We start from the raw sequence: 20,697 nt of genomic DNA on the forward strand, positions 1-20,697 counted from the left end.
GGACTGCCATACGGAGGACCGTTGACGAGATCTAGATCTAGGGTGCTGTAGTCTGCTCCAGCGAGAACTAATGATGAAGCGAGCTGTGGCATGTGAAGTGTAGTGGTGTAGTGTAGTGGTTAGCATCGTCAGCAGGTGTGCTGTTGGTCACGAGTTCAGATCCGACCACCAGCAATTATTTGTTATTTAGTGTTTATCATTTCTGGGAGGTTCTAGAAATATCTTATGTTTGTAATGTTTTAATAATCTGGAGTATTAAATGTCTGTATAAATAGCTGTAGTCTCTATGCAGGAGGTCAGTTCTGGTCTGGGTACTTTGGTGTCGATAATAAACATGCTTTGAGTTCTAAGTGTCGTGTTTTTGTTTTGATGTGACAATATTTCTCACAGACAGCAGCAGTGATCCACTACAATTCCAAACTAATGGTGATGGTATGCTGTCTTATATTTAATGAGGTAAGAGTCGCATTCTGTTATCACAGTACATTTACTTGCTTATGAGATGTACAGTTGGCACCATAGCATTGTTTAAAATGAAATGCAGCATCCATGCAGACAGGGGAAAGTTGTGGATGTATTTTTTAATGTTCTATGACTGGGTGTCATTGACAGAAAAACTGGTTTTTCTGGAAACAGCTGCCGGTCATCTTGCAGGAAAATTGTTGGTTTCTGTTTTGAATGCTGACACTAATGACTGAGTTTGCATATTCTTCCAGTAGTTTCATTCAATGATGTTTTAGGCAGTAGGTGAAACAGTGAAGGGTTGGCATTGTGTGGTCACCTAGGGCTGATGTCTTATCAGGTTTTTTTTTTCTGAGATAAAGAACAGTGTGCAGTAGTACAAACATCAGGTATTAATCTATAAAATTTCTAAACTATGAGCAGTTATATAGGTTTATGACCAAGGAATAATGGATAAAAATGATAATGTCCTAATTTCTTCTCATGTATATGACAGAGAGGTGTATGATGCCTTTTGTTAATACATTTGTGCTTAATAGATTTAGTGATAGTGGCTGTGTTGGAGAGACAGCATGATTGTAATCAAAACAAATGGAATAATTAGGTATAATGTGATAAGGATGCTGTGAGATCTTCTATTGGTTGTTGGAGTAACAGTTACGTGCCCTATTACAAGAACAGACAATTTTGCCAGAAAATGCTTCAAAAAGTAATAGAGAGAGAGAATCCTAATTAATAACTGATTTTTAAGTAGACCAAAATAATAATATTTAAATCAATTGAACAGAAAGTGTGAGAATACCTTGAATGCACCACATTTCCTGTATTGCTATTTTCAAGTTCAATTCATTGTGACATAACCTTCATCCACTTTCATGTGAGATAACATAAAACTATATAAAACCAACAAGAAATCAAATTTTTTTAAACTTTTGTCATATTTTTCTGTCAGTTTTCTTCCTAACTTCTTTTGTGTGTTTCATTTTTATCTACTAATTCACTTTGCTGTGGTTCTTATTTCTTTACTGAAATAAATATTAAAAATGTTGAATACTGTAATATGTCATTTGGCAGTTTCATGTGGTCTCTGCATTTCAGGCAAACGATGATAAAGTGTTGGTTATACCAGCACAGACACCTGTTCCGGTCAAGGTCACAAAGAGTCTTCCATTGACACTCTCAGGAGAGAGTATAGTAGTTCAGGTTCTTGAAGCTGATGATGATGATGATGATGATGATGATGAGGATACAGACAAAGAACAGGGAGCTGTAGTTTTGGGAAATGTAAGTAAAAGTTTGTACACATTCCGTCTAATAATTTTAGTAGATTTTTTTGTAAAAATTTAGCAGACAATTTAATTTTAATTTATAAAAGTGATAACTTGGATGAGAATATTCCTTAGTGCACCTATAGGCAGTGCCGAACCCCCCCCCCCTCCCCTCCAGTCAAACACACACACACACACACACACACACACACACACACACACACACACACACACACACACAAATCATAGTCGAAGTAATGAAAAAACCCTCTGTTTTAAAATATGAAACTGTGGGCACTAGCAGAGATCACCCATGAATTTCAACCACCTTAATTCTATGAGGAGGACACTTGATTCCAAGATGATTGTGTCCCAATTCAAAGAGTGGCATTCTTAAAGAATGGTTTAATCAATATGTGAATAATTTGTTACTCTGCTAAGTTCAACAGGCACCATATTTCAACATTATTGAACACCTTTTGTGACGGGGCCCTCACACACTTAATATGTATGCGCAGTAATATTGTGCCAATATATTGCAGGAAAGTGCAAGGCCAAGAACAGCACAATACAATTGCGCAATATTCATGCCTTTGTAGTGAACATGTTGGTGCGCAAAAATGTGGAACTCATTTGTATTGTTGCTTGCCTTGCAAAACACAAGCGGAAATTATGCAGAATAGATGAAATTAGCCTGAAAATCTTCCAGTACATGTTTCAATGGGCCACTGGCTCATTCACTGTGTCGTAGCTTCATAAACAACAAAAACTAATTAAAAATTAAACAAGGAAATTGTAAATTATTGTGTACACATGCTGTGTTTTCTGTGTGTCCTCTACTGTAACAACTGTTGCAAAAAAAAAATAAAATAAAATAAAACAATTATTTACTGATTACTAATTGAAAGCTTATGTGATCTGATGTCTGTGGAGTGCAAGGAAGAAAAACATTTATGCTGACAGGACAGCTGCCCTGATCCTATTTGCCAATTCTGAAAACTGCTATAAGTAAAATAAACTTTTCTGCTGACTATCATGACACATGGGCTTCAGTTCCCTCTGCCATTTTGGACAATGAGGTATATGGCATCTGAGAAATGAAGTTTGTGCCTGTTTACAAAGTACTGCATGATGCTTTAATATACATACTCCAGCACACGCCCTGATCTTTTGTCATCTAATTTTTTCATTTCTCTGCAGAAATTCATTCAGTGTGAATTGAATTTCTCTTGATCTCAGTAGGAACTGCTGTTTATTGCACATCACTGCCCTTACATGGTACAATATACATTGCCATATAGTGAATGTGTGTCAGAATTGTTTAAAGCTCTCTAGTCTCCTTCAATATATTGTACAGACTGTCAATACTGCTCATAGAGGGTCAGTATTATTGCAAAATAAATATTGAGCATGGGAGGGCTTCTCAAGTTTTTGAGCAGATAATTCAGTACGTGCTTCCTCCTCAGTTAAAGGTTGTGAAATCCCTCTGTGGGTCCGGGGTTTAGAATAGGCCCGAGGTATTGCTGCCTGTCGTACGAAGTGACTGAAAGGAGTTTCACACGTTTCGGCCTTTATGTGATGATCCTCTGTAGGGTTTGATCTCCATTCTTCGGATTTCCCGAAGAGCGAGCCAACTGGGGAAGGGTGCCTTATAAGGTGGATCGTGTCCATCGTGCATTGAGATCTTTAGCCTACTTTCTTGTTGCTGCATTGCAGTCCTGCCCATTCTCCATCTCTTGGGCGAGCACACCTTCCTGGGTTCATTTTCGACCATGCACTATGCAGTGTCAATTTCTACGTCGACGATGACCATGGACTTCTTTGCACCTGATATCCAGCTCGGTAGCCAGTCCGTTGTGGTGGGGCTGCCACATACCCTGTTGGTTGTAGCCCCCCGACCACACAGGGATCGCTCTGCTGATGCCTGCGCCATTATCTCCCTATGTATGCCAAGGGGTAGATGCCCATCCTCTGGGGTATTGGGACTCCCGGCAATGGCCATCCTGCCAGGTGGCCTTTGCTACGGCTGGGTTGCGCCTGTGGGAAGCGCCCCTGGTCAGAGTGGGTGGCATCAGGGCGGATGGCACATGATGAAGCGTAGTCCATCATCTCTTACTGGTGGTGAAACACCAGCAGTCTCTAAGCGATCATGAGCTCAATTCAACGCACAGAAGTATGACCCCAAATTATTCCCCTCCCTGGCCACACCATGGGAAGAACGTCATGCTAAGGATGGCAGCGGATCTTATTCGCGCCAGTACCTTAGATGTTCGAGAGCTGATGGGGAATCTTTCATGACAATGAAGCCTCAGTTTTTTGTTGAGCATTTAGAGGACAAGTTTGGGAAGGTGGAGGACTTGTCCAAAATGAGATCTGGGTCAGTCTTGATCAAAACAGCATCTTCTGCCCAGCCATGGGAGTTACTTGCTTGTGACAAGCTGGGGGATATTTCTGTAACCATCACTTACATGGTCCAGGGTATCATATTTCACAGAGACCTTCTTTTGCAGTCCGATGATGAGCTGCGCACCAATTTAGAGCGGTGAGGTGTACATTTCGTGTGGCGTGTCGACTGGAGTCCGAAGGATAATCAGGTCGCCACCGGTGCCTTCATCTTGGCCTTTGAGGGTGATGCATTGCCCGAGAAGGTCAAGGTGATGGTCTACCGGTGTGATGTAAAGCCCTATATCCCTCCCCTGTGCTGGAAGTTCGGCCATATGTTTTCCCGCTGTACTTCTAGCGTCACATGCCGAGATTGCGGACGCTCATCACTTCCCAATACTCCATGTGCCCTGCCTACCATCTGTGTCAGCTGTGGAGAGCACCATTCGCCTTGCTCGCCTGACTGCAGGATTCTCCAGAACGAAAGGAAAATCGTGGAGTACAAGACGCTAGACAGACTGACCTACACTGAAGCTAAGAGAAAATTTGAATGCCTGCATCCTGTGTGTATGACATAGTCTTAAGTCGCTGCTACAGCATTTCTGGCACAGTCAGCTCAGTGGTGAAGGCTGGAATTTGCATGCCAATACCACAATTGGACATTCACTGAGTGACGATAAATGGCCTTTCCAGATTAATTGGTCAGGTGACCGTTGGTGTGTATGGCATGAAACATCTGAAAGCAAGGGGTATCAGGCTGGAGGTGGGAATGGGGGTGTGGGACATTCCAGCAGAAATGCGATCTATTGGCTGGAGCCCGCTGACATCACAGTGAGGCAGCACAGCATAGCATAGCACAGCAGTTTGATTATTCAGTAGATGTACTGCACCACACTTGCTTTGGGGTGTTATTCATTCATTTTACTTTCAATTTGGTTCAATACATAGTTGAACAAATTAAATAAAGTGGCATGACAGATGTATTACACATTAGGAAATGATAATTAAGATGAAACATAACTCACTTGTTTGGTGTAGAAACAGATGGTAGTGTAGACTGTTCCACATTTCTGTTGCCGTTTATCAGATGAAGGTGAAATCCATAGCAGCTTCCTCCTTGTGCATATCTCTTTATAGTTTCCAATTTTGCTTATTGATTCAGAGACCTAATCCTTAAATGAATGTTCTTGTTCCTACATAAAGAGCAATAACTGTGTGGAAACTGTTTCAAAATAGAGCACAGAGACTTTACAACATTTTTTTGTTTGCGCACTCCGTTTCCATTAAAATCAACAAATTCTCCTTCAAACTGCAACATGTTGTTTTTCCGTGCTCGTATTGGAGAGTAATGATCATCGTGAGATGTAATTGATATCCAGTCTGCAATAGACTCTTCTAATTCACTTTTTGCTACTGGAATACCTAACAATTTATCATTGTTTTGGTACTTAAATGCAGTATAACTTGCAATGTATTTCACTGCATCTGGAAGAACATCCAGAATTGCTGCACAACCACACAGTTTTACCTCATCCATACAAATTATAAAAGTGGGTGTGCGTATATATGTATGCATGTATGGGGCATTCAGAAGCCAAGCTGACTGACTACATCAAATGAAAATGTTCAGTACAAACAATTAGTTATTGAGTTATTTTAAAAAAAGCTCTAAAATTTTTCAGCATATTTAGAATAAACTGATGTTAAGGTTACGTTTTCAGCACTTTATAAATATATAAAAAAATTCAATGGCTGTCTCTCCCATAAGAAAAACTGCTTTGTATGGAGTGAGTCACATTGCCGACTGAAAGGTGTTGACAAAATATTGTGTGGTTTGAATACAGGCAATTTTATGAAACAAATAAACACAAGCAGGACCATTTTACATGAAAAAATCACAAGTATTAATGTAAGTAATTAAATAGTACTTAATGTACAAGTAGAAAATGCGGTCTCCCCCCCTCCCGCACACCATGGAGATCAGTCTTCATGTACTATAAAGAAGACCATGTGGAACATCAGCTAGACTTTCTAAAGGTCAGTTTCCATTTTTTGTGGGGATATTAATTTTTCCAAATGGCATTTCTGGTGAGAAAGTAGTTATATATTGGATAACAAATGGTTCAGCCTTCTCAGTATTGATCCATCTCATTGTCAGCTAGTTAATTGTTTCACCTTCAACATTTCTTTTCCTATGGGTGATACATTTTTCTAAGTTTGCTGTTGAATGGAAGTTTTCGTGGTTCATTTCTGTTAGGTAATCAGTGTTACTTTCCTTGCAGCTAAGAACATCATCATACTGATCTCTTAGACAAAAGATGTGATGACTAGTTTTTAGTCTCTTTTTAATAAAAGAAAAATCTGTATCATTTGGAAGGTAACTGTGTCCTGGCGGAAGGAACTTTTAAGACAATAGTTTGTGTTACCTCTCGTATTTTGCAGGTATTTTATAAGACGGAGAAAAACATTTGTGTTGCAGTTTTGATTGCTGCATGAGCGAGAGTATGTGAAAATATGTTTGCCATTACTGCCATGGAGAGTCAGGTGTTCTATTAGACAAGAGCTTATTTCTTGCAAACCTCTCGAACCACCAGTTTGGGACCATACATACATACATGTTATCTATTTTGTAATTAAACATGAACACCAAAATCATGGACATAAGAGATCTGTACGACATTTAGTTTGGGAGGTATGAGGTCATAAACATTGAATGCGTGAAAAACTACTGCATCAAGCATGATGGTTAAATTTATTACTTCTTTGCTGCTAACTCAATTTGCAACACATTTCGGAAACAGTAATCGCATGTGCCACTGAATGTACCTAAAAGACTGTATCATTACATGACATACAGTACAGTAGATATGACATTACACACAGAGAGATGCTTGAGAAACGGCCACACCATGCATGATTTTTTAATTTATTACTTCATTACTACTAACTCTATTCACAACACATTTTGCAGACTGTATCACATATGCCACTTTATGTACCTGCAAAATTATGTCATTATACAGCATGTAGCTCAGCAGATACGATATAAACATTAAGATGCCTGAAAATGAAACTGCAGGTTGAAATTCGCTAGACATATAGTCGAAATATATGTACAAATATGCATGAAATATGTTAAATATGTGTGAAATAAATTTGACATGTAGATATACGAGCAAAGCCGTCTGTAAACAACTCATCGTAAACCCCTGGAAAAATTTCTGATTTGGTACACACACTAGTTACAATTTGGGAAGAAATACTGATGGGGTAAGAACTGCCAGTCTCTTGTTTGGATGACTGTGATAATGTGGGGAGAGAAAGGAGGAGGAGGGCAGATACTGAGGGGGGAGGAGGAGAGAGGCACAGATAGGAGGAGACGGACAGAGCTAGGGGACAGAGAGGGGAGAGGAGGAGATTGACACAGAAAGGAAATGGCAGGAGATGAACATAGAGGGGGGGGGGGGGGGGGGAGAGACTCATAGATAGAGGGGTACGAGGAAATGAACAGAGAAAGGAAAAAGGATAAGATGAGATGAACAGAGAGAGGTGGAGGAGGAGAGGGAATGAGCAGATGGACGGAGGAGGAAGCAGCATATTGACAGGGTGGTGGTGGGGGGAGGAGGAGGATATGGACAGAAAGAGGAATGGGAGGAGGTGGTTAGACAGAGACAGGGGAAGGAGGTGGACTAATAGAAGATTGGAATAAATACGTACCATGGCAATTCCAAATACTCAGCTAGCATGTTAATAAATTTTCTTAGACATTCACAGCTTCTGGGATTTCTCGCGTTGGTGATCCCTCGACAACATTTATACAGAGTTAATTTGTAATAAAACTTAGGGATACAGAATCTGGGTCGACATACACTGAAAAAGACTCTGCATTTAACTCTTCAGTAATTGATGTGTTTCCAGAGAAGGAAGTATCACTTGCATTACCTGGAAATTTAAGGAGACACACCTCATTTCTCTCTTCAAATACAAAATATTTCTAATCCTCATACCCTAGGAGAAAATTTTTCCAAGCGATCTTCATTTAGTCTGGAAGTTAATATGTAGCTGACTTTCATACTTTTTAGACTTTCAAAAAGTCCAAAGAGAGATCTTATTGACGTAATGAAACCTTTTTCGAAAGGCAACAAACTGTCTCTATCACCACCTTGCACTCGGGAACAAATGTCTAGGACTCTCTTTAGAGTATTCTCCTGAATTGTGACATTCATTCCACATCCCCGTTGCAGAGGTGAGCATTCATCTTTTGGAACTCTTAGAGCTCGAGAAATCAAAGACACCAATAACAAATTCATTCTGCTTTGCACGTCGTCTTAGATTTAAGTGTGCTTCAGTAATGTGGTGTGTTGTCATTAGGTCACTTTTTTATGTTTAAAAATTTATTTTAAGATAATTTTTTAGCTATAATTAATTGGAGTGTTATTTATGCTCTTGCTTCTTACCTCTTTGCTTACATCCTGGCTTTGTGTAGTTTATTCTCCATGTCAGTTTGTGCTGGGGATTGCTTTGGGTAGTAGCTTCCTTCTGGAAAGTAACCCTAGAAGTTTGTTTCTTGAATCTCATTCATAATCTTCAGGCCAAAATTGAATTGAACGTGCATGTACAGTTACCACATTCACTTTGGCTGCATGTTTGTGTCGAACTGTTGCTCATCTTTGGGAAATGCGTGATAAATAATGTTTGTTATCTTTTGAGCAATATTCATGCATTGTGCCACAGCCCAATTTCAGTGACCCTTGCTCACGATTGACACAAAACAAGTTATTTTCTTTACACGCACAGCCACAACAGTTCTCAAAGTGACATCAAGGTGTACAGAGGCGTCGAAGAACTTCTTGCTCACCAGGAGCCAGAATGGTTTACCTCCTTATTCTGTTGTCCGTGGGAGGAGGGAACATTATGGTCTGGGGAATGTTTTCATGGCATTCCCTTGATGATCTTATCATTGTGGAAGAGAGAGTGCAGCAATGAAAGTATGCATCTATTCTTGGGGACCATGTTCGCCCTTACTTGCAATTTGTTTTTCCTAGGCACGTTCACATGTACCAGCAGGACAAGGAGCATGTCGCACAGCTCACTTTACACATGTGTAGTTCGAAGAGGGCCAGGATGAGTTGACTGTGCTCTCCTGGCCACCAAACTCCCCAGATTTAAACCCGATCAAGAATCTCTGGGACAACCTCGATCAGGCTGTTTGTGCCATGGATCCTCGACCGTGAAACCTAGCCTAGCTGGCCACAGCACTGGAGCTGGCATGGCTCCACATCCCTGTTGGCACCTTCCAGAACCTTATTGACACTTTTCTTGCATGTCCTGCAGTGGTCCGACACTGTGTGTGTGTGTTCTTGCAATAATTATATCAGTTGCCAGCATCACTCAGTTCAGTTTGTGTATATATTGTTATTTTTGCAATTTGTTTAAACATTAAGTCGAAGAATATGTTTTTAATAAAGCAAGCAGTAGCTTTAAATGTCCTATACAGTAAATGCAATAAATTGTTTCAGCTGACGCTTGATGATGTGTCGGCTTCCAGCAGTTTAACTGCTGAAATAAATGTAAACAGGTATGTAAATTTCATATTTTTGATTGTGAAGAGGGAGGTGGTTGTTGTAATTTTAATGTATGAATAGTCAGCAAATAAATGTATGCCTACCACATATTTGACCAGTTGACTGACCCGCATTTTTTTCTTTTTTATTTATTTTTTTAAATTTTTATTATTTGCTGATGTTCAAAGTTTAAAAATTTATTTTTATGGTATGTGTTGCAACTTTGCTTTGCTACTCTGTTGCCTTTGATATTCATTCACTTTTCTCCCTTTTAGTATTGGAAGTTTGCATGCAAGCATAACTGATACTGCAACACAGAAGAAATCTTCCTTTCGACGAGGTCCTCCGGCATCAGATGGACAATAATTCATTTGAAAAATTATATGTTGATATTGCCTGTGATATTAAAATAAAATGTTTTCATATACTTATTGAGCATTCAGCCATCCTCTCCCCTTTCTCTCCTTACTGTTAACAGTAGTAATTAGAGACTGGTTTATATGCATTTGTATGTTGCTTATGCATTGGCATATTTGGCTCCTTCTCACTGGTTACTGCATATTTTGACTAAAAACTAGTGACGATGCATATTTTCACCTATGTTTACAATATTTTAAAAATTTAGATGGGCAGTCTCTAGCTCGATCTAGTTTTGATGTCTTACAGATTGACCGCAACCTAGAACTGCATGCAATCACTAACCGAGAGGCCACTGCATAGTGAAATCATTACAGAAGAGGAACAGGAACAGGCAGACAGTCAATGCTCCTGCACTGGCTAATCCAGGTTAATCCCCTCCACTGTCATACCGTACGCGTCGGTAACAGTTGATTTAAACTAATCAAGCTTTCAGTCGCATGTCCGTGGTTTCAGTTTAGCTGTCCATTTACACACAGTTGAACGTGTTTACAACATGTTGTGTGCCATGTTGCCTGAAAAAAGAAACGTCATTTCGTGGATAGCTGACCATCCTGAAACATTTACATATGACGAAATTGCTTTATATTGTCAAGTTTGTGAGAGAAACGTCCCGTGCAAAAAAAAAAAAGTTTCAAATAGACCAGCATGTCAAGACAAGTCGTCGTATCACAGGAATGCAGAAGAAAGGACCAGCAAGTTGCAGTACCAGGGATTTGTCCAAAGGAAAACAAAAAGTTGGTTGAACATGGATGTGTGTGAAGCATTCACTGCAAGCAACATTCCTCTTCACAAACATACAAACCCTATCCTCAAAGGCTTCCTGCACAAATAATGCTTAAATCATAATATATACCAGATGAATCGACACTGCATAAAAATTACATACCGACAATTTACGTAAATGTTCTGGAAGAAATACACTATGAACTCGAGGACAGCATTATCTGGATTTCAGTTGATGTAACTACAAACACTTGTGGCCTTTACATTGCAAACTTAATTGTTGGTGCTTTAAAAGAAGAGCCTTCTTCTACCTATTTAGCGGCCTGCAAAGAACTTGAAAAAGTAGATCATCCTATGATTGCCAGATTTGTGAATGAGGGTATTAGAAAAATATTTCCAGAATCTTCTGCAGATGAAAGGGTGTTTGTGTTTATTTCAGATGGTGCTCCCTATATGATCAAAGCAGGAAAAGCCCTCAGTGTTTTATCCCAATTTGATTAATGGGACGTGCTTTGCTCATTGAGTACATCACCTTGCTGAAGGAGTACGTTCCACATTTGTGAATGTCAATAAACTGATTTCATCCTCAAAGACAGTGTTTCTAAAGGCTCCTGCTTGCATCAAGACGTACAAAGAAAAAAACACCAAACGTGCCTTGACCTCCCGAACCAGTGGTAACTCGTTGGGGTATGTGGGTTGAAGCTGTGTTTTTTTTAAATGAACATTTTGAGGCCATTAGAGGGATAGTAAACAATTTCGATAGTGCAGAGACGTTGGCAGTTTGCCAGTGCAAGGAAGCTTTTAATGATTCCTGTATTAAAAAAGACATTGCTGTGATTAGTACTCATTTTTCCCATATACCTGCAAGTATTAAAAAGCTTGAAACTCAAGGTTTGGCATTGAATGAATCTATTCAGTTAATGAATAAAATTATTCTAGTGAACTCCTCATTGCCGGAGGTATTCCCAAGAAAAGTTCGAAAACATTTTAAACAATAATCCAGGCTTTGAACCCTTGTGCCAATTTGATAGTTTTATTAATGCAACAGGTGAACTTTTACCAGAAACCATAAGTGCCAACATATTGTAACTGTGGGCATGTTTAGTGTCAGTATAAGTGGGTATAATTTAGCATCTTACACTTGTAGATATAGGATGGATGAAGGAGTTTCAATATTCATAAAACAAGGGTTAAATGCAAAACTGTAGAAGTAAGCAAATTTTGTGTTGATCTGCACTTTGAGTTTTGTGCATGTGAACTTCAGCTAGATAATGTAGTATTGATATTAGCAACAGTCTACAGGTCCCCATTAGGAGACTGGGAGCTATTCATGAAAAAGTCTGTCGGACAAAAAGTAGTAGTTATTAATCTGTGGTGATTTCAATGTAAACTTTCTAAGTAATTCTGATAGGGAAAGTGAACTATAAGTGTTATTAACAACATATAACTTAGAATCAGTGATCAGTTTCCGTACATGTATAGCGCAGGACAGTAGCTCGCTAATAGATAATGTATTTGTACAGAAAGAGGATGTATAACACATGCTTTCCCTGTGGTATATGGATTGTTAGACCATGATGCACAACTGATTAACTTACAGAACCTAACAGGGTGTAGAGTCCAGAAACCATTAAGTAAAAGTGTGAGCTCGCTCAACCCGGTATCTATAGAGCACTTCAGAGAAAGCTTAAGAAATGTTAATTGGGGAGATGTATATAATGAGCCAAATGCTAATGATAAATGCAACACATTTCTTGATAAATTTATATCCCTTTTTGAACATTGATTCCCAAAGAAAATTACTAAATGTAACACCACACACTTTTCAAAGAAACCTTGGATTACTACAGGTATTAAAGTGTCTTCATAAAGGGAAAGAAAACTGTGTGAGACAGCAAGAACTAGCAAAGATCCAGCAGTAGTTTTACACTATAAAAATTATTGTAACATACTAAGAAAAGTTGTAAGGGAATCAAGAAATATATATGTTAGAGAAGAAATTAACAACTCCGTAAAAAAATCAAATCGATATGGAATGTTGTTAGGAGGGAGACACGAAAAGTAACTGCTGGAGTAGAATGAGAGCATCCTAACCGACAGTACACAAGTAGCTAATGTATTTAACAACCATTTCTTAAGTGTAGGAGAAAAAATTGGTGAGAGCAGTTCAAAAGAAAAAGCCAGACAGTACATGGAAGAGTCTGTTTTGAAAAAATGTAGTCACATTAACTTTCACCTAACAGCCTCTTGTGAAATAAGTAAAATTATTAAATCTTTGAAAAATAAATGTTCTGTTGGAGTAGATGAATCTCTAATAAGATATTAAAACAATTGGAGCAATTACAGCTGATGTTCTGATTCACACATGTAATGCATCACTAACTCAAGGTATTTTCCCAGACAGGTTAAAATATGCCATTGTCAGGCCTCTCTACAAAAGGGGGACACCACAGATGACAATAATTATCGGTCAGTATCCTTGCTTAGCATTTTCAAAAATCTTCGAGAAAGTAATGTACTCGAGTGGTTGGCCATCTCAACAGTAATGGGATACTTAGTAAATCACAGTTTGGATTTCAAAAATGCTGTTCCACTGAGACAGCAATATACAATTTCATTGTCCACATAATATAGTCTTTAAATAGTAAAATGTCACCAATAGGAATTTTCTGTGACTTTTCCAAAGCATTTGATTGTATGAACCATGACATTATGTTACAGAAATTACAACTATACGGTATAAATGGAATAGCATACTAGTCATACCTACGGAACAGGAAGCAAAAAGTTTCCTTACATAGGTCCAGTGAATTAAATAAGTTTGCCACTTCATCTAACTGGGATGAAATTACATTAGGTGTTCCACATGGTTCAATCATGGGTCCCCTTCTGTTCTTGATATATGTGAACGACCTCCCTTCCTATCTGAAACAGGAAGCTGAACTTACACTGTTTGCTGATGATACAGGCATAATTATTAATCCAGTTAAAGAAACTCCAATTGAAAATTATACAAATAAGGTCTTTGGAAAAGTCATTAATTGGTTTTCTGCGAATGGGCTTGCTCTAAACTTTGAAAAAACACAGTAAATCCAATTTTCTGCTGCAAAAAGTACAGTTTCTTCAATAAATATAACACATCAACAGAAGTCAGTAGACAGGGTAGAGCATACTAAGTTTTTGGGTGTACATATAGATGAGAATCTTAATTGGAAAATTCATATTTTGGATCTTCTAAAGCAACCAGGCTCAGCAACTTTTGCAATCAGAATAATTGCCTATTTTGAGTATATAGAAATTAGTAAGCTAACATGCTTTGCATACTTTCACTTTCTGATGTCATACGGAATAATATTTTGGGGTAACTAAACATTTAGACAAAAAGTATTCACTGCTCAAAAGAAAGTGGTTAGAATAACTTATGGGGTTCATAGTCGCACATAATGTAGGCATCTTTTTAAAAGATTGGGAATTCTTACAACAGCCTTGCAGTACATTTACTTACTAATGAAATTTGTTCTCAACAACATGGACCACTTTAAAAACTACAGTGACATTCATGATTATAATACCATAAAAAAGAAAGACTTACACTATCCTTTACTCAACCTATCATTGCCACAGAAAGGGGTAAAATATGCTGCTATAAAAATTTTCGACAAATTACCAGATGAAATAAAATGTCTGACAGACTGCAGTAATAGCTTCAAAAATAAATTGAAATCATATCTCCTTGACAACTCCTCCTATACCATAGATGAATTCTTGAAGAGGAGTAAATAAATACATAAGTATAGTATATCCATTTTGTGCAATTTAAAGGAATGGGGTAAATAATAGAAATATTACTCTTTAACTTAGTATTGTGTAAAAAAATCTTATTTCATATGTGCATTGCTTGTGGACTTGACACGTTCCACATGATAACGGCTACTGTACCGTGTGATTGATCAATGGAACATGTAAAAAAAAAAAAAAAAAAAAAAAAAAAAAAAAAAAACAACCCAAATTCAAATACTGCTCGGTTATCTCAGTTGATGTAGAAAGGTCCTTTTCTGCTTATAAAAATGCTCTGAGTGATCAAAGACACAATCTTACTACCGAACATTTGGAACAGTACGTGGTTGTTTATGTTTACAGTAGTAGAAAAATGTAAAATAAATTGTGAATGATTTGGTCCAATAGTATTAACTAAAAGTTAATGCTGTTCAAAAAAATTTGTGATTGTATGTTGTTTTTTAAATAAAATATTTCGGAGTTTTTGAGCATGCCCCTCTGCATGCGATATATCTCGAAGTTGGTCCTGTACATATCGATTTTTTCGCTGCGACTCACTCGTACCACATCTGCTTGTTACCAACAACAATAGCAAAGAAGGAACAGTTCTTGAAACATGGTATGCATCCCCATTTTGCAAATTTTTATAAAATAATTCCAGAAAGGTCTCCTTCCTAACCTCTACCAGAAAGTATTCGGAAAATGTCAGCTTTCTAAATGTACAGATTTTTCGTGTGGCCAGTGCTCTTCCTCATAATTGATAGGCACAGGTTCGACTTTGAGATATAATGCACACAGTAACCATGTTTTTTTTATTATTTGTTCTTGCATATTTCATCAATTTTCATACATTTTTAAGCACGTTTCATGCATATTTTAAGGTTTTTATTATGCATATAATCTGGTCTCTAGAAATAATACTTTAAATTGCAAATTATGTATCAAGAAAACATAGGTGTGTGTTCGTTGATTCATAGGGTTTTGGTAGAAATGTAATGTACCATTGATCATGTTTCTTGAACACTAGTAAGTGTTACACATATCATGGATTTATTTCAGGATGCATCAGGATGAGTAGTTATGGGGTGTGGGAACATTAATGCCAATATACGTAATTCAGTTTGTTGTAAAAGTCTTTACTCCTTACCGCTATTACATGTATGTGTGATCACATTGAGCAGAGTGCTGGAAGAATGACTGATAATTACAAGCCTATGCATGCTTCCACACTTCTAGTCATTTGCTTGCTATGTCTCTGACATGTTCATTGCTGCTGCCTCTTGCTGATGTTGCATAGTCAAACTGCGAGGTCATTCACACACTGTAGATAGTTTCACAAGAGCTGAGTGGCAGTATGAACCTTCATGTTGTAAACACAGGATGTATTGTGTGTCCCACAAATCATGCCCACTGACAACATAATAACTTCCAATTTTCGCGGTAGTTCGATGAACTGTTTCGAGCTGTACATTCCTCTCAGGGAATTTGCGTCACCATTAGCTCATTAATTATCAGCAATCTGCGTACTTGCTGTAACAAGTTGGAAGTAAAATTGGAAACTTGGTTGCTACTTGTAGAAGACAGTGAGCTCTATTGGAAGATCCAGTGTAACTAATAATACGCACCACTTTGGTCCAGAATTGGTACCATTATCTTGAAAAGTGATCTAGAATGGTCAAAATATAATGATTCTCATTTTTTTGATTTTGCTAAGGAACAAGTAATATCCAAATCCACACATTCAAAAAGTTTCTGGGAGTTCTTGTAGAGATCATTTTGTTTTGCCCATATCATTCTGCTTATTCCATAATCATAACATGGAACATAACTGTAAGCATCTGCTTTCCAGTTTGACTGCCAGTAGAGTTGCACTACTCATAGGTTACTTGCTCTTTCGCGTCTGTCTTGGGAATGGACTGCCATGACTTTCTGTTAACACTTGTTCTCATAGGCTTTCAGGTACAACAATAAGGTTACATTTATCACTGCTCTTGTAAGGTGTTACGCCAACTACTTCAAATTTAGACTCTTGTTTCCAGGATTGAAAGTACATATTGACCTATCACATGTTCATAAATTTTGTTCTCTGCCTTTTGGGGAACACACTCTGACGCTCTTACTTAATTAGTTCACATTACTGTGTAGTTTTCAATGTCGATGAACTACTGTGAATTGGTACTCACCTAAATGTGATGCCCACCTAGGTAATCTACTTCTGGAATCCTTCAGTTTTAGTAGCCAATTCAGTTCTGCATGATACGTGATGGCAGTGAATTCTTTTCTCACTTGTGGTGGTGGTGGTGGTGGTGGTGGTGGTGGTGGTGGTCTTAAGTCCTGAGACTGGTTTGATGCAGATCTCCATGCTACTCTAGCCTGTGCAAGCTTCATCTCCTACTACCTACTGCAGCCTACATCCTTCTGAATCTGCTTAGTGTATTCATCTCCTGGTCTCCCCTTACGATTTTTACCCTCCACGCTGCTCTCCAGTACAAAATTGGTGATCCCTTGATGCCCTAGAACATGTCCTACCAACCGATCCCTTCTTCTAGTCAAGTTGTGCCACAATCTTCTCTTCTCCCCAATCCTATTCAACACCTCTTCATTAGTTATGTGATCTACCCATCTAATCTTCAGCATTCTTCTGTAGCACCACATTTTGAAAGCTTCTATTCTCTTCTTGTCCAAACTATTAATCATCCATGTTTCGCTTCCACACATGGCTACACTTCATACAAATACTATCAGAAACGTCTTCCTGACACTTAAATCTATACTCGATGTTAACAAATTTCTCTTCTTCAGAAACGCTTTCCTTGCCATTGCCAGTCTACATTTTACATCCTCTTCACTTCGACCATCATCAGTTATTTTGCTCCCCAAATAGCAAAACTCCTTTACTACTTTAAGTGTCTCATTTCCTAATCTAATTTCCTCAGCATCACCCGACTTAATTCGACCACATTCCATTATCCTCGTTTTGCTTTTGTTGATGTTCATCTTATATCCTCCTTTCAAGACACTGTCCATTCCGTTCAACTGCTCTTCCAAGTCCTTTGCTGTCTCTGACAGAATTACAATGTCATTGGCGAACCTCAAAGTATTTATTTCTTCTCCATGGATTTTAATACCTACTCCAAATTTTTCTTTTGTTTCGTTTACTGCTTGCTCAATATACTGATTGAATAGCATCGGGGAGAAGCTACAACCCTGTCTCACTCCCTTCCCAACCGTTGCTTCCCTTTCATGCCCCTCGACTCTTACAACTGCCATCTGGTTTCTGTACAAATTGTAAATAGCCTTTCGCTCCCTGTATTTTACCCCTGCCACATTCAGAATTTGAAAGAGAGTATTCCAGTCAACATTGTCAAAAGCTTTCTCTAAGTCTACAAATGCTAGAAACATAGATTTGCCTTTCCTTAATCTTTCTTCTAAGATAAGTCGTAGGGTCAGTATTGCCTCATGTGTTCCAACATTTCTGCGGAATCCAAACTGATCTTCCCTGAGGTCGGCTTCTACCAGTTTTTCCATTCGCCTGTAAAGAATTTGCGTTAGTATTTTGCAGCTGTGACTTATTAAACTGATAGTTCGGCAATTTTCACATCTGTCAACACCTGCTTTCTTTGGGATTGGAATTATTATATTCTTCTTGAAGTCTGAGGGAGTTTCGCCTGTCTCATACATCTTGCTCACCAGATGGTAGAGTTTTGTCAGGACTGGCTCTCCCAAGGCTGTCAGTAGTTCTAATGGAATGTTATCTACTCCCGGGGCCTTGTTTCTACTTAGGTCTTTCAGTGCTCTGTCAAACTCTTCACGCAGTATCACATTTCCCATTTCATCTTCATCTACCACCTCTTCCATTTCCATAATATTGTCCTCAAGAACATCGCCCCTGTATAGATCCTCTATATACTCCTTCCACCTTTCTGCTTGCCCTTCTTTGCTTAGAACTGGGTTTCCATCTGAGCTCTTGATATTCATGCAAGTGGTTCTCTTTTCTCCAAAGGTCTCTTTAATTTTCCTGTAGGCAGTATCTATCTTACCCCTCGTGAGATAAGCCTCTACATCCTTACATTTGTCCTCTAGCCATCCCTGCTTAGCCATTTTATGCTTCCTGTCGATCTCATTTTTGAGACGTTTGTATTCCTTTTTGCCTGCTTCACTTACTGCAGTTTTGTATTTTCGCCTTTCATCAATTAAATTCAATATTTCTTCTGTTACCCAAGGATTTCTACTAGCCCTCGTCTTTTTACCTACTTGATCCTTTGCTGCCTTCACTACTTCATCCGTCAAAGCTACCCATTCTTCTTCTACTGTATTTCTTTCCCCCATTCCTGTCAATTGTTCCCTTCTGCTCTCCCTGAAACTCTGTACAACCTCTGGTTCTTTCAGTTTATCCAGGTCCCATCTCCTTAAATTCCCACCTTTTTGCAGTTTCTTCAGTTTTAATCTACAGTTCATAACCAATAGATTGTGGTCAGAGTCCACATCTGCCCCTGGAAATGTCTTACAATTTAAAATCTGGTTCCTAAATCTCTGTCTTACCATTCTATAATCTATCTGAAACCTTCTAGTATCTCCAGGGTTCTTCCATGTATACAACCTTCTTTCATTATTCTTGAACCAAGTGTTAGCTACAATTAAATTACGCTCTGTGCAAAATTTTACCAGGTGAATTCCTCTTGCGTTTCTTACACCCAATCCATATTCACCTACTACGTTTCCGTCTCTTCCTTTTCCTACTGTCAAATTCCAGTCACCCATGACTATTAAATTTTTGTTTCCATTCACTACCTGAATTTTTTTATTTTATCTCATCATACATTTCATCAATTTCTTCATCTGCAAAGCTAGTTGGCATATAAACTTGTACTACTGTAGTAGGTGTTGGCTTCGTGTCTATCTTGGCCACAATAATGTGTTCACTATGCTGTTTGTAGTAGCTTAGCCGCATTCCTATTTTTTTATTCATTATTAAACCTACTCCTGCATTACCCCTATTTGATTTTGTATTTATAACCCTGTATTCACCTGACCAAAAGTCTTGTTCGTCCTGCCACCGAACTTCACTAATTCCCACTATATCTAACTTTAACCTATCCATTTCCCTTTTTTAAATTTTCTAACCTACCTGCTCGATTAAGGGATCTGACATTCCACGCACCGATCCGTGGAACGCCAGTTTTCTTTCTCCTGATGACGACGTCCACTTGAGTAGTCCCCACCTGGAGATCCGAATGGGGGACTATTTTACGTCCGGAATATTTTACCCAAGAGGATGCCATCATCATTTTTTTTTTCCTCACTAGAAAATGTCAATTGTAATTTGTTGCATAGAGAAGCTCACATAGTTCCTTTTTCCATTGTCATTCCGCTCTGTTCAGAAGGTGAGAAGCAAATGCGCTCACATTCGGTCAAACGTGTGTCAATTCGGTATAGCATAACTGTGTTGTTTCACAGTTTTGGTATTACCTCACAGACACTAGCATTCGTTTGAGTCTGATTTTTAGAATTTCCATTGCAGCCATAATTGGGAAGACCAAATTGGATTTCTCATTGTGCTACATTGATCTGAGCATGGTTAGCTACTGGGAAATCTAGCACCAACATGTACTTTTCTCATGTTTTTCTCTGTTTATCACTTTTCTGAAGCATATTCATCTTGGTCTGTCAGGAAGTCAAATCACAACTTCCCTTCAGTTGTGCACCCAGGTGCCATTTAACCCTTTAGCTGTACAACTTGGCCGCCACCAACTTTCTTCCTTGATTACACAGAACATATCACAGAAATCTGATCCCCTGTATTTTCACCATGATAAATTGCATTAATCAGCAGACCTTTGTGCGGTCATTAGTTGAGCTCACAGTAACTTTTGCTTTTTGGTAGGCTGAAGTAATGTTGGTCCTTCCTTTCCCTCTATCATTTAACATACTCCTACCAAAGCCCCCCCCCCCCCATTCGTGGCCATATCTTCTGTGTTCCCCTTCTTGTAGTTTTGTGAAATGTGTCCTCCACTCTACAGGCAAAACATTGAATTTTGTCTTACATGAAGTTGTACTTTGTTGGCTGCTCCTACAATAGTTTGTTTCTGGTTATGGTTTGA

The 20,697-nt window shown here is 38.5% G+C and overlaps 1 protein-coding gene across 2 annotated transcripts in view; it reads left to right on the forward strand.

Moving 5' to 3' along the window:
* The window catches only part of LOC126470702 (heat shock 70 kDa protein 14-like), a 204,126-nt gene extending 194,019 nt beyond the window's left edge, over window positions 1-10,107 (forward strand). Inside the window, exons 8-11 of one of the 2 annotated variants that reach the window (XM_050098703.1) lie at window positions 391-456; window positions 1,561-1,746; window positions 9,632-9,690; window positions 9,952-10,107. In XM_050098703.1, the coding sequence (XP_049954660.1) occupies window positions 391-456; window positions 1,561-1,746; window positions 9,632-9,690; window positions 9,952-10,042 (402 nt within the window). In that variant the 3' untranslated portion in view covers window positions 10,043-10,107. The remainder of the gene's footprint in view (window positions 1-390; window positions 457-1,560; window positions 1,747-9,631; window positions 9,691-9,951) is intronic. The other variant, XM_050098704.1, reaches the window with a different exon arrangement.
* The last annotated feature ends 10,590 nt before the right edge of the window (window positions 10,108-20,697 follow it).

This window comes from Schistocerca serialis, chromosome 3, assembly GCF_023864345.2.
Source record: "Schistocerca serialis cubense isolate TAMUIC-IGC-003099 chromosome 3, iqSchSeri2.2, whole genome shotgun sequence".
In the NCBI taxonomy this organism is placed as follows: Eukaryota; Metazoa; Arthropoda; class Insecta; order Orthoptera; family Acrididae; genus Schistocerca; species Schistocerca serialis.